This window comes from Simochromis diagramma, unplaced genomic scaffold (assembly GCF_900408965.1).
Source record: "Simochromis diagramma unplaced genomic scaffold, fSimDia1.1 OVJJ01000517.1, whole genome shotgun sequence".
NCBI classification, from domain to species: Eukaryota; Metazoa; Chordata; class Actinopteri; order Cichliformes; family Cichlidae; genus Simochromis; species Simochromis diagramma.
Window position 1 is genome coordinate 254,191 of NW_024387173.1, and position 15,846 is coordinate 270,036.

Below are 15,846 nucleotides of genomic sequence, written 5' to 3' on the forward strand. Positions count from 1 at the left end.
CTCAAAATATCAAGTATGTAAACTTCTGACCACAACTGTGCATTCTACAGCTTGATAGCTTTGCACTGTCTGCTTATTTGTCAGGCATGTTATGTCCATTGTGTCACTAACCTCTTGTATTAACACTTCCAAGTTCTTTTACTAAACCTGCAGGTACACAGGCTACATGACCACAGCTGAACGTGCACCTACACATACACAGTATTATCGGTACCTTTGTTAAGCGCCACTTTTTCACAACTGAAACTGTATGCAGACATACTGTCACAGTGAAGTGCAGGAAAATGCAATGTTTTTCTTTTCTTTGTACCTCAGACTGATTGACTTTGGAACATGGGCATGATGAAGTCATCTATGACAGAGGAAACACGCTCTATGCAGATGGTAGTGTGGCTTCCATCTGCCAAGCAGTGAGGTGCCAGGGATGTCCAAGTACAGCAGACAGAACTGAAAATGGCCGAGCAGGAAAGCACATTTATACACTAACTGAAAAAGGATGGTGTACACATACATGCCAATTCACAGGTCACCTCCACTGTATATTCAAAACTCTATTAATTAGTGATGTGCGGATCGATCCTGAAATATCGATTCCTCCGATACCAGTCATTTATGTTCTAGAATCGATTCTCACATTAAAATATCGATATTTTAGTAATTTAGGGTAAATTTGTAGTTTATCATTAACAGGAACACAGTGGAAAGAAACTATAACATTCGGATTGTCTACATTCAAAGGTACGGAGCCCCGCAGGGGACATGGGAGAAAAAAAAATTAAGACGGACTTTTGCGAGATCTCGCAATACTTTTGCGAGATCTCGCAAAAGTTTTAGCCGCATTCTTCCCGTTAGCTCGAAGCTAACGGGAGGTCGAGACCTACTACAGCCGGGAGGAACACCGCTTTCCCGGCACATCGTGCCTCGACTTCCCGGTCGGCTTCGAGCCGGCGTCCGAAGAATGCGGCTAAAAGTTTTGCGAGATTTCGCAATCTTAATCCATCTTAATTTTTTTTTTCTCCCATGTTCCCTGCGGGGCTCCGTACAAAGGAACTACTTCCTCTTCCGCCTTTCATAGTTTTTTTTTCCAAACCTTTATTTAAAGATCAGTACAATACAAAATGGAATTAAACAGTACTACAATAATGGTGTTGTACTTACAAAAGAATTGTATGCATAGATAAACAAATACAAGAACAGTATTCAGAAACAACAATATAAATATGCTAGGGGGAAAGTAACTGATCAAGCCAAAGAATAAAGTGATTGAAAGATCTTGATTTTTTCACAAACACCAATAGTTTTGATAGCTTTTAGGTTAGTGGAGTTCTTAATTGAGTTAAGATACTGTACAAGTTCAAAGGAGAATACATAAAAAGAGGGATGTCTTCCTAAACATTTGGACTTGTGAATATGAAATTTAGCCATTAAAAGTAACAAGTTAATCATATATCTGTTATCAAAGTTGAATTTTTTTTGGTTTTTGTGCAGACCAAACAAAACATATTTCAAAAACAGTACAAGTCCTTTAAATATATTTTCTGAAATAAAAACACATAAACTCTGCCAAAAATCCAAAAAAGATGTATAGTAGATTCCTTGGAAGTTTTACAAAAGCTACAGCTTCTATCAATGTCTAATTTGAATTTGCTTTGAAGATAATCTTTAGAAGGATAAATTCTGTGTATTAATTTATAAGAAATATCTTTAATTTTGTTGGTAATTAAAAACTGATTAGGGAGTTTCCAAACTTCGTTCCACATAATACCATCTGACAGCCAGTTCCAGAAAAAAATGACATATGGTAGCGTGGTTATGGTACTCTGAAATAAAGCTCTAATCGATTTATTGCTGTTTTTAGATTGCTTAGAAAAGCAAATCTTGCCAACAAAAGTATGGGAGATGCCAACGGCCTGTGGAATGAAGTGATATTAGGTTTATTCTTAAACAGCATACAAACCCCTGATGGTATTGAGCCAAATACTTTGGTATAATCATGACGAGTTATAGCTAAATTGAAATGTAAACAAAATTCTTCATAGGAGAAAAGCGTACCATTTGAATCAAATAATTGGTTGACTAAAACAATGTCATTCCTAAACCAACTATCTAAGAAGAGAGATTTTCTTTTAAATAAAACATCCTTATTATTCCAGATATAATAACTGTGTGGACTAAAGTTATGCTTGTAAATAAGAGTCCATGCTAAAAAAAAGCTTGACGATGAAAAGCAGAGATTTTTAAAGGGATTTTATCAATATCAAAATTACAAGTAAGGAAAAATTCAGTGCCACCTAACTTAGAAAACATGAACACAGGTATAGTATTCCAAATGGAAGTAGGATTAGTAATTAGATTCTTCAACCAATTTATTTTGAATGTGTTATTTAACGTGTTAAAATCCAACACATTAAGTCCTCCATTGACATAGGAGTTCATAAGAACTGTTTTTTAATGTAGTGTGTCCTATTTTTCCAGATAAAGTTGAAAAGTAACTTATCAACCTCTTTTATAAGTTTTTTTTATCAAGATGCAATGCCAATGCAGCGTATGTAAGACGAGAGATGCCTTCTGCTTTAGTTATTAATACTCTGCCTTTTAACGACAAATCTCTTAAGAGCCACTGATTCCGCCTTTCATAGTCATGTGCGAAATACGGCTGTATAAATGTCTCGCAGCCCCTTGGCGCGCGCACTCACAACAATGGCTGAGCGTAATTGTGCGGACGTATTTTACCTCCACAAACAGCTGAGACGTGGTTTGCGATACATATGGCAAAAAAGTGAGGTGTTGTGGCCATACTTGCCAACCTTGAGACCTCAGAATTAGGAAGACATTCAAAAGGGCTGTTGGGGGGGTGATAAATACATTTTACAGTGTTTATTTATCGGAGAAAATACGTTAGATGTCACCGTTATTATTGGCCGGCCCGGAAACAGCGGGGGTGTCCAAATTCAGAGGATGCTTCCACCTGAGGACCCGGCCTTCGTCGTCTAAAGAAAGCCGTCACATATACGTCACGAGCTCCCTCGGTGGAGTGAAACTCTGCCGTCTGCTCCTTGCTATCTAAAATATAACAGGGCGCTGGCGTAAACTCTCGACCGTCTCACACTTTGTTTAATTCGTTTTCTGTTTAACGTTTATTCAGCTGTGTGGGAGGGATTAATAAAGTTTAATTTAATCTAATAACTTTAATTTCAGCCAAACCGATTTACTCACGAACAAATAAAACACTGAAAAAGCCAAACAATAGCATTTTTAAGTTCTCAATGACTTATCATGTTTAACCCGAGTAGCGAAAAACAAGGGGGTTTGAAAACGATGTGTCGATCGGCTCAGATATTTAAAGTTTACACAGCTACATTCTGAAAACCTGAAAATATGTTAAAAGTTGTTTTGCGACCCAGAAAGAGAAATAAGAGTAATATTAAAACTAAGTCGCTGCCGCCATTGTTGGAAACTGGAATTGGCTGGGCCGCGCTATAAATTCTACATATGGTTTTTCAATTTTGTTGCCTGGGTGGAAAATCGGGAGAAATTCGGGATTCTCCCGGAAAAATCAGGAGGGTTGGCATGTATGGTTGTGGCAACATCATTAACCTTGTCAAACACCTCAGAGTAAATCATATCACAGAATATGACGAGCTTATGTTGAGACGAACTGAAGAGGAAGACAGGGACAGGTGACGTCTCTCACGGAGTCCTTTAGTGCTGCAGGCAGGGAAGGTGTTCAAATAGCGCACAACTTCAGTTTTTTTTTTTTTATTTCTATATGATGAACTCTACATTATTAAGTGATAAGAACAAGAAATCTGTCCTGTAATCATTATGACGCTACAATTTGAGATACAATAAATAAAATGAGTTTTTGTACAAAGTATCGGTATCGGATCAGTATCGTCAATACCACCCTGAATATTACTTGGTATCGGATCGGAAAGGAAATCAGTGGTATCGCACATCACTACTATTAATGCCACACTCCTAAAAAGAAGTCCACTAGGGGAAGATTTCATTCACGGTTAGGTGGTGACAGCTAGACACTGTAAAAACACATTTTGAAGTGTATTCCTCTATTAATTTTGTGTGGCTTCTATCCCATCCTCATGTCGGCTGTAAAATTCACCCCTCACGAGTTAGTTTGTTTTGATTTAAATTCTCCAGTCAGGTTCAAAGTTTAGACTTTTCCCCACAGCTGTAGTCTTGACATTTTTGTTAACAACAATATCTTTGTTGGCCCTAGTGTATCTAATGTGAGGAACGGCAAGGAGTACCAGCTCTCAGTCATGTACATACTGAATATAAAAGAAAAATAAACTTCATATTACCAAACAAGTTCTGAGCATATACTTGACTCTTTATGAATATTAAATCAAAACGATAAGAGCCTTTTCTGTAATAGTCTTAATATTTTGGACCGAAAGGTAAATGAAACCAAGACACATCTCAATAACAAGTTTTTATTGAAAACAAACAGGTGCAGGGTCCAGCTCAGGCTATGCTGCCAGCATTTGAGGCAATCCTGGGCCACAGGTCAGCACACTCTTTGGCCACTGGGCCTGTGATGGCAGAACCTGTAGACACACACACGAAGGAACATAAGTCCCGATACTTGTGTTATTTTAAAAGCTTAAAAAATAAACTGATTTTACAATGGAGAGGCATAAAAGTTAGGCAAATTTATAAGGTGGTGTTATTTCCATTACTGGGAGCACATACTTTGGGTCAAACACCACATTAACCAATACATTAAAAGAAAAAGTTGTACTGAGTATTTATAAATTGTCTCATCCCTGATTGAGATCAGTCAGCCACAGTGGGGTCGCTGCCGTCTCACCCACAGTGATGGAATCAATATTCCCTTCTACGACAACTCACCGAGCCACTGAGCAGACAAAGCAAGTGCTTTTGGAAGGGCAAATATGCGCCTGTCATGACCACACACCAATCACCTCCCTGTACAGCGCGCATGAATGCCACACCACGTTTCAAAAACCCACCTTTCATTTCTCCTTTGTTGTTCACTATGACACCCGCGTTGTCTTCAAAATAGAGAAACACGCCATCTTTTCGTCTATACGACTTCCGCTGCCGTATCACCACCGCAGGATGCACTGTGGAGAGGGGAACAAGGTTCATTTGAGCTCAAAATGAAAAACTAAAAACTGTATTTGAACACCTTTCTGCAACTGAAACTGGCAACTTATATTTAGACATTTAAAGACTGCAGATGGCGACGGTAGTTCCTGCTCTGCTCTAGGGATCTTCCAGCTGGAAGGCTACTCCAACTAGAACCTGTAAACACGTTTCACTAAACTAAAGCTAAACAGGCAAAGAGGAACACAGTCACCAGCTTCACTGTTAATGGATCCACCGCTCCTTATTGTTTAGTTATCTATCATTGAGAATTGACAGTATCTGCAGGAAAGCAGCTTAAATTACATTTAATAATTAGTTTATGAAAGTGTGTGCAACGCTGCAAACAGAACCTACATGTCTGGTGAAGACTGTATGACGACCAGTTTCCCACTTACCCTTCTTCCTGAGCTCTGGCTTGCCTTTCTTGACTGTGGCCATGACCATGTCACCAACTCCAGCAGCAGGAAGACGGTTCAGACGCCCCTTGATGCCTTTCACAGAGATGATGTACAGGTTCTTGGCACCTGAAAAACACAGTAAGAAACACCATAATGAGAACAGAGGACAGGGTGGCAGAAAATAAGATCTACTCCCATTCCGGTTTATGATAAATTCACTTTGTCAGCTTGTCTCATCCCTGATTGAGATCAGTCAGCCACAGTGGGGTCGCTGCCGTCTCACCCACAGTGATGAAATCAATATTCCCTTCTACGACAACTCACCGAGCCACTGAGCAGACAAAGCAAGTGCTTTTGGAAGGGGCGGACAGAAGTAACCAACTAGTAGCCATTTTCCCAGTGCTTCAATCCCGTCACTAGGGCTGTTCGATATAACGATGTATCGGATGACGATATAAAAACATCTATCGTTTCATTTTACACTATAGTTTGTTTTGTGGTGTCGCAAAATAAACTGTTTACGGCAATATTTTTTCATTATTTTGATGGTCACTGTAGTGGCTATATTAATTTCTTAAAGTTCTCTCTTTCTCTTATATTTAATATAACCACACTACGGACAGACAAGCGCCTGTTTCTATGCGTTGTCGTTAGTAACAACGACGGTAACAGCATCGCGTGTCCGCTTGTTTATTTTCTACATAAATCTTTCACAATAAAACTCAAGATCCTGCTGAGACTTTTCAAAATAAACTGAATCATGTGAAAGAGTATGCAGAGTATTTACGGGTGAGAAGTTAAAAAGAGCCGCCAGGTGCTAAAAAATAAACCTTAGACTCAAACGTTAGAACAGGCTTTTCCCCGCAGCACGCCGTGTAATAAATACAAAGAAAACGGCGGCCGTTTCAACTTCTATCTAAAAATGTATCGTTTCATGCTTCGGTTAAAACACTCGACTCCAGGTACATGACGCGCAGCTGGAAACACTTCACACAAGTCAAGCTGCCCGAGATTCACAGAATTTACAGAAAATGTTAAAATTTTGTGATTTGTATCGTTATCGGGACGATAGATGTCTTATATCGGGATATGAGATTTTGGTCATATCGCAAAGCCCTACCTGTCACTGTAGTTTCACTTTTAAACAACAGTGCTATGTTTATGCCCAGGTTCACATAATGTGAGATGCAGTTACTCAAAGTTCTGAAACAGTTTCTTTTTCTGCCAATTACTTTTTAAATTGGTTCTAAAAAACAACATACCTTCAGTGTCTAATTACTTTACCCCCCAAGGTAAATTAATTGGACACTGCTACCAATCGTGCCCATTAATCTACATATTAATCCAAGTTCAACTTCAACAACATGTTTTTGAGTATAAATTTTAAGTCAGGTGAGCCTTCAGGTACAATCAAACTTGTGGTCAAAAGCATTCTGTCTAGAAAAAGTGGAAACAAAAGAACCATGTTGGGTGAGATCTTAGTTTTCAGAAAACCTCTCTCCTTAGACCTGACACACTGATGCTTTACATTACAGGTTGATTTTCACACAGAGGTTAAATAAAAAAAATCTCAAATAATCCATTTATATGCATTAGTCAGTATGGTAGATAGCATGTAGTCATGTTTTCCAAGTCGTCACTTATATTTAATGATAAAGCTGCTTCCAGGACAACAAAAGCAGACTTATTCAGTGCAAACATCAGCAGGTATAAGCAACAAGGATTAAAACAATATCTACAGAAAGACTACAATGATTATATTTGCTAATATGTTTTATTAGCCTTTTGTGATCATTATTCTGCAAACAACTGCTTTAAGAAGAAGAAGAAAAAAAAAAACACTATGAAGTTACAGGGAATAACGAGTAAGGGGTTTCTTCTCTACACAGGGCAATACCAAGGAAGTGGGAGGTTTCTCGCCATTCCAAGCAGTAAGAGAAATTAATCCAGGTTTCCAGTACATTCATCATTGAGCAGCACATGATTCTCTATAGGCCAAGTTAAAATTAAGCAGTTTCACATAACTTCCAAAATTTGAAAGAAAAAAAAACAAACAAACCCTGAGATTTACCAACTTTGTCCTTTTGTGATACTTTTAGCTTGAACTATTTACAACAACAAAATCACAAACACTAGAAGGAGCACACCAAATAAACTAGTTCACATACAGGGAAGAATGGTGTGGTCGGTCTTAGTGAAAAGATAACAGCTCAACATCAAAAACAGCAAGTTTTAGGCTGGATCTTAAATTCCCTTCAATCACTTAAGAGTTTAAGACCATATTGTATAGAAAAGGTGAACAAGAGAAGCAAAAGTCAACAGGAGTCAACCTGACACAGCAACGAGTTACCACAGACCTACCTGTGTTGTCCGCGCAGTTGATAACTGCTCCTACTGGGAGACCCAGGGAGATGCGGAACTTGGCTCCAGAGGAACCACCACGTCCTGCAGGAAAAGAAACATGCCCGAGTAAGAATCATTTCTACCTGACAAATTGGGCATTTGTGATTTAAACTCAGAGGAAAGATATTTCAAATGTAAGTATTTACCATGAGTGCCCTTGTGTACTTAGTGACACTGAAATCCCTGACTTAGATAGCGCTTTAATCAGCACATAGGTCCATTTTAGGAGCGAATGCCACATTTGAGAAATCTACACACCCACTGTAATACATAAGCAGCAAGCTACAGCATGCTTTACTGAAGCTTATAACGCAGCATGAATATGACCTTTGATCAGGACACAATGATGGTTAAAATTCAGAGAAGCCAAATCTAAAGGAACTTCTAACCTTAAGGATATTACAAATACACAACTTTTTACAATTCTGTTTAATTTCGGAGCTACAAAACACGTGAACACTTTAAACCCTATTTTCCATTCACTGGGTTAAGAGTAATGACACGTAGTAACCAAGAGCTAAAACTACATTGTACCTCACGCATTTTCCCTTTTGCTCAATAAGAGTTTGTTTCAAATGTGGCAGTTCCAATTTATCTACAATTCACGCTTGGTGTGCACCGGCTCTCCTTAGCTTTCCCGGCTAGCCCTGATCACCACAAATAAATTCACTTCATTGGCACACTTTCAGGTCAGGAAGCATCGTTATAACTCACTTAAAAACAAAGACCTTATCACCACACAGAAGGCTAAAGTGTGTGGAAGAAAATGCGACTAGCTCGTACACATTTTCCGCCTCTAGCATTTCTCGCTTCAGTAATACATGGCGCTGAACGAAAAACATGGCTTCCTTCAATTCCCATCTCAACCGCGGTCTTTATAAAATCGCTAACTTTTGTCATAATTTCAAAACTAGTCCCACAAAAACACTAATTTAGCTTCTCTATCACACATAAGCAACTATATACGCTGTAGCTCGTCTTAGAAAGAGCAGATGGAGGTGGATTTTATAAAGCAACTCTCATACCTCTCTTAGACATTGCTGCAGCACGGAAAGAGGAAGGCGGAGAAAGGAATTGTGGGTAATAAAGCTGAACAGAAGTTCCTCCGGGTCAGGGTGAGGAGACGCGCTGCGTTCAAGAACAGTCGGGAAAATTCACAAACACATTTGGTGTTTACGTTATTTTTTGCGTCTACGATAGAAAATCGAACTGGATCACAAAGTGATGTTATATTTATTAGTCTCGCGTGTTTTGAAAACACCGTTTACCTTAGTGTTTCTTCTTTTGTAAGTCCAATTTTTATTATTATTATTATTATTATTATTATTATTATTATTATTATTTGAATCAAATTATTTACTTGTTTACCTAAACCATTTACCTGCCCGTTATATGTAGTTTCTGTTTAATTCTGTCTTGGGAAAGGGTTGAAAAATAATTTTAACGGTTTTGGATAGAAATGTAGTTGTACAATCATTTGTTTGGACTGCTAAGAGGTAACACTGTTGTACTTATTGTTGTGCTTTATGAATACATTTTTTGTTTGAAAAATCCTGTGGTTAAAATTAATTATCATTTTATATCATTCATCATTTGTTACTGAATCATAATGAATTAGAATAGATCACTGACACAACAACGTCCTCGTCTGTGCGTGTTCTCTGTTTAAAAACGTCAGTCTGTTACATTAAGACTTTAATTACATTTCATGAATATAATTAAGCAAAGAACTCAAGGATATTACATTGTAATCGAACATGATGGGACAACAGAAATTAATTTAAACTCAGATGCGCATCTTTCTAAAAAGAAAAAAAAAGAAAAAAATAGAATATCACAAATTGTTAAAACTGACGATTTACGAGGCTACATGTACCTTTGTATATATATATATATATATATATATATATATATATATATATATATATATATATATATATATATATATATATATATCTTTGCTTTTTTCTTTCTTCTGGCCTCTTGGGGGCAGCAGAAGCTGGTGTAAAACAGCTTGTTGAGATAATATGAAGAATCATCAGTGGTCTGGATTGGACTGGTAATCCAGCCCAGGGTAGACGCAGTTGTAGGCCGTTGGGTCAATATGATTTTTCACCTAACTTCCAACCTAAACAAGAAAACCAGCGTAGTCAGAGTGTTAAGAGCGGTTAAAGAAATACCTAGAAATAAGTTGTGATATTTTCAGTGATCTCCAGTAGAGATTGTAATTATCTGGCCTCTGCTGTTGTTCTTTGCGGATTTAGCCACCCGAATTCATCAAGAAATAACCAAATATTACACAAGCTATCATGGCTGATTTCCAGCACTTAGACAGTACAAAAGGAGTATAATGATGGAATTCAGTGAGTGAATCTACTCAAAAAGTCCTTTAAGTAGGGCTATGTGACTATCTGTCTGTCCCCATCATCTAGCAGACTGCGGGCATTTAGTAGTGAGTGCTGGGCGAATCCCCCCCCCATCACTGGCTTAAATCAGTTTCTGTTAACCTGTTGTGGTTATACCCCAAGGATCAGAGACTTGGAGCCTTTGAACAGAGACTTCTGTACAGAGGTAATCTAATGTTTACGCCATTTTACAACACAGCTCACCATTATAAAGAGTTTCTAAGTGTTTTAAGGGTTTTTACTTTCAAATCCAAAAGCAACCTCTATAATAGTGATTACCAGGCTGCAAAGGTACTGCAGGTAAACTGCAGTAACAAGGGAAATTCAGTTTGAAATTATTAACATGTTAAGTTACATTTTTTTTAGAAATGTATCTATTTACATAAAAAGTGAATCAAAACTTGTAATAAGAGGTTGTTAGTTAGTTATATTACTCTTTATTCTCGCCTAAATTTACAGCTCTTGCACTAAAGTAAGGTATTCAAGTTGCAGGTGTGTTGCACAATTGTCTTAACATTTTGCATATGAATGGGAAACATTAGCAATTTATATTAGCAATTTACAGCTATAAGCCTGTGTTGTTTATGACAGTTTTAAAAAAATAAAATTTCCAAGAAAATACATCACTTTCTCTTGTTTTTTGATTAGAGTGCAGATTTAAGATGGCTTTCTGACTTTTCTTGACCTTGGGGATAGCTGCTCTTTAATATTCTATGTATACAATTTGGACCTGTGTGAACACAATAGTCCCATAATGCACGGTGTTGGTGACGTCTTGATCCCCAGTTCAGGGTTAGGGTTGCTGCCTCTCTCCCCTTCTGTTCATTCTGTACACAAATGAGTGTCGCAGCAATTTCACGAACAGACATATCCTGAAGTTTGCTGACGACACAGTGATCGTCAGTCTTCTAGTGGGGGATGAGTCAGGCCATGGACAGGTTGTAGATGATTTTGTGAATTGGTGTGATGAGTCCTTCCTTTCACTTAATGTGTCAAAAACTAAAGACATGATTATTGATTTTAGGAAGTCCTCTTATAGCTCATCACCTACTATCATTAAAACTGCCGATATTGGGATAGTTGAGAGTTATAAATATCTAGGTGTGGTACTCGACCATAAACTGTGTTTTGAATCTCATGTTGATGCCACTACTAAAAAAGTTCAACAAAGACTGTTCTTTTTAAGGAAAATGAGATCTTTTAATGTCTCATCTGAGATGTTGTCTTTGTTTTATAGAAGTTTTATCAAATCTGTGATGTCTTTTTGTATCGCTGCCTGGTTTGGTAACCTGACGGTGAAGAATAAGAATCGGTTGGGACTTCTGGTAAAAACTGCTAGCAAAATTTCAGGGCGCTGGCAAGATGGACTTTTGGCCATTTACAATAGAAATGTGCTTAGAAAGGCTCATTCTATTATTAATTGTTTGAACCATCCACTTCACAGTGAGTTTGAGTTGTTGCCTTACAGCCGCCGTTTTAGAGTACCTGTGAGGAAGACTCCAGGTCTCTTTTATCCCCACTGCATCTTGTCTCCTCAATGGCAAATAACTGTCCTTGGACTTTCTATCACTATTATTGTCATTATTATTTTATAGTATTGTTCTGTTTAATTATATCCTGCTGCTAAACTAATTTCCCCTTGTGGGACAATAAAGAAATTGAATTGAACTGGTTTGTGCTCCAGTGGGTGTTGAGAGTTAAGCCTTTTAGTACTGATCCATATGCATTGGTTTATGGTACAAATCAGCTTTTAAATGCCCTCCATTACTGATGGAAATCTCGCAGTCTAAAAAGGCTATCCTGTCATTTTTTGCCCTAGTTCCTAATTCTGGTTTTCCAGAGACCACCTACATGATTCCGTGTCAGCATGGAGTCCAATCCAGAAATAGTTGAGAGTCTTAGTGAACTTTCTTATTCTGAGCATGTCTTAGTCCATCTCTATTGTTGCCAGGTCTGTATATATGGTCTGGCACTGTCCCTGCTCTTGATTTGGAATGTATGTCCTTTTATATCAGCATGAAGGTTTTGTCCTAGTGAAGAACAGCATGGCCTTTTGGTGGAGGTCAGCCATATTTGTTTACAAAAATAAGAAAATATTTGAATAATTACATCCTTCTAACAATTTTATAGAGATACAGTGAAAATTATATGTACAGATGACAACACTGTACCTAAAACATAAAAGATAAAGTTAATTTTTTGTGTTTTTTTTCCCACTGTACATGTGAAACTACAGTACTATTGACTGCTTATTTGAATATAACTACATGTTCAGATGGGGTTTATCATCATTATCATCATCATCATCATCATCATCATCATCATCATCATAATAATAATAATATTTTGTGTAGCACCTATTAGGAAACCCAAGGGTGAAGTTTGAGGACTGTTTGGTAATTGTTAAAGTTGTCAGAGCCCAGACTCCTGACTCCAGGGAAGACTTGGTGATATCAACTGTAGGGGGACACTGAGCGGGTAGACATGCTTTGACCAATGCTGTCTGCATTGGGAAGAGTGCACGTAGAGTCTTTGGCCTTGGTTATTCATTTGAGAATAAGAGAGACCTGAGAATGTTATGTTAGTTAAGGCACACAACGGTAATTAAAAAAATGGCATGAAAGCTAACAGAGCAACGAGAGCACAAGTGTTTTTGGAAAGATAATAACATGACAGAACACCTGTGGGAGTGAGAAGCTAACAGTAAAAAGTAAGTTTTTGAATTTGATGTTAGAAAAAAAAGTTGGGGTAGGGCAATGTCTGTCACTGACTAGCAAAGGCAATATAAAAATGATTTTACAGTAAGTTGGCTTTATTTAAAAAACTACAGTAGCTTTCTCTAAACAATGCATTGTGGCAGATTCTTTGACCATTAAATCAAATACACAGCCTATGTGGCCTAAAATGCAACTTTACAGATGCATTGTGGATTTTCTAATGTTGGGAGAGGTTCTAGCTGTGAGTGGTAGGATTTTCAATGTGGGAAACCTTAATTGATTCAAATGTTATTTCATTATTTGTCAGTATGTGTGTAGGACAGGAACAGCTAAAATTTGTTCATGGCAGCTTAAATACATAAACTGTGATCATTTTCATTTAAATTGAAGTTTGAAGTTAATTGGAATTAAATAAGTTGCTTGAAAATATATGTTTGTGTTTCAGATGCTATATGTGTATTAAAGTAAGTATACCAATAAGCTGGTCCTAGCTGGACGCTAAAATCCTACATGAAGCTGAAAACAGCCCACATATCTTAAGTTCACTTGATAGCTAGCTAGAGCTAGAGCTATAGACAGGGTCATGGTCTTGGGTTTAGGACCCAGTGTTCTGAGTTTTAAGTCCTTTTATAGCACTTACTGTTTTTCATTATATTGAGCTTTATTGAGTCTGTTCTTGGTTTCAGTTTATATTGTATATCATTAGTTTCTATGCAATCCTAAGTCTCCTCCTGTGAATTTATCCCCTCAGTTTGCTTCTGTTCTTTGTCACATCTTCCCTCTCGCTGTCCTTTGTGTATCCAGGGTAGTACGTTCCCAGTTGCTTCCCAGCCTGGGTTCAATTTTATTTTGCTTCCTGACTCCTGTAATTCAGCAATAAAGCTGTGATTTGAGTTGAATTCTGCTTCCGAGTTATATCCACTGATAATCAAATTCAAACAATGTTTTTGAGTATTTTCTAAAATTAAAGGGACTTTTATTTTATGTGTTAATAAATATCACAACAGAAAGACACCTGAAGGGTAATTTCATGACACAAATCAGTGGTGAGGATTTAAAGCACATTTATTCTGTATGTAAAATGTATAAAGCAAAAAAGCAAACTGTTCTGTATTGTAGCATCGTGACATTGCTTATAAAGTGTCTGCTTATGTATATTTGCTCACTAAAGGTTTTTCCCTCTGATAAACACAGCCGAATTCTCAACATATTGTTGGATGTTAACATGTGAATCTAGGTTTAGTCTGACAACACTGAGGTCACAAAACTGGCAAATCAGTTTAGATCTCTATGCAGATTACAGATGTTTGACCATTTTTAATCCGGTTTTCAATATCAGCACTCCACTGAAACTGCTTTTTAAAATATTCGCATTGATTTTCTATTGATATCTGATGCAGAAATGTTTTCATTACTCATATTCTTTGACCTCAGTTGTCCCTTTGATACTGTTGACCATAATATCTTTCTTAATAGGCTTGAGGTTTGATTTGAATTGAATTGATATACCTTTATTAGTCCCACAAGGGGAAATTTCATAAGGCTGCCGACCTATTGCACGCAATGGCGGCGCCATCTTACTCTCCGACCATACATACATTACACAAAACATCAAATGGGGAAGACAGGTCAGAGAGGTATAACAATGGAAAATGCACCACATGAGGAAAGATAAGGAGAAAAAAATAACTCCCCCCAGACTGAGCTCCAACAGGGAGATCAGTTTGAGAACAGAAAAAAACACCTCTGCACATAGCACATGAAAAAACTCTTAATACACCAAAGAAACACATGACAAGCAACAGGGGTGGGTAAAGGGTGAGAGACAGCCGATTTAGACAGTACATCCGGGCCTGCAGCCTGTGCGCTGGTCTCCTTGATCCACCGTCAGCATCGGAAGGGAATAAGCGTCGAAGGCGTTTGGAACGGGAGGAGGGATGAGTGTGTGCATATCAATGTATATGTATGTGTGTGCGTGTCCAGAGTTCAGCTGAGACAGTGCCCTTCGCCATGCTAGGCTAAGTAAACAGTCTTCCAGCCAACACAGGTGGTTTAGGCAGGTATCTCTGGCCCGTCACTAGACTGGTTTTCCTCATGTTCCGATCTGTTACAATCAGCAAGTTCTCTTTTTACACTGCTTCTGAATGAGGGGGTTCCACAGATTGTTTGTGCATTTGTGTCATCAGGTCACTGAAGTGTGGTGTTGCTGGGATTGCAGGAAGCCTTCTAAGAACTTTGGAATGTCCTTCAAGAAAACTGGAGATGCCTAAAAGAAATTACTTTAAAACCTGGAAAAGAGAGTTCTGACTGTGTTAAAGAGAAAGAATAAAAAATCTATTTTTATATGCTGTATTTACATTTATGTTTGCATATGTCAATAAACCACTTCATGAGCATGCAAACTCCAGGACCTTCTTGCTGTGAAACGACAGTGTTAACCACTGTACTGTTCCATAATTAATTCTTATAGGAATTATGTAATAATATCTCTATATAATTATATAAAGCCAAGCCAAAGCATCCAATTAATGTATTACAACAGTTATATTCAGTAAAGTGTAATAGCATACATGACCTACCTACAAGTTATTTATAGGTGGCTTTCAAAAGCCTTTAAAAGATAATCTTACATTAGTACAGCAATTTAAAAACAAATACAGAATAAAATAAAATAAATGAAACAAATAAAACTGCAAAACCACAGAACAAAACTATCAAAACTGATCAACAAAGTTGTGTATATCAGATTATAACTTCATGATGAAAGAAGACATCAAGTTACATGTT

General features: G+C 37.6%; 1 protein-coding gene across 1 annotated transcript; it reads right to left on the minus strand.

Annotated features, from left to right (window-relative positions):
- Window positions 1-4,441: 4,441 nt before the first annotated feature.
- On the minus strand, window positions 4,442-9,074 carry rpl23 (ribosomal protein L23). The gene is made up of 5 exons (XM_040049282.1): window positions 8,963-9,074; window positions 7,896-7,979; window positions 5,532-5,660; window positions 4,998-5,111; window positions 4,442-4,571 (listed from the first exon to the last, which is right to left on the minus strand). The coding sequence occupies exons 1-5, from the start codon at window positions 8,973-8,975 to the stop codon at window positions 4,489-4,491; spliced, it is 423 nt and encodes a 140-aa protein (XP_039905216.1). The 5' UTR covers window positions 8,976-9,074; the 3' UTR covers window positions 4,442-4,488.
- Between the last annotated feature and the right edge of the window lie 6,772 nt (window positions 9,075-15,846).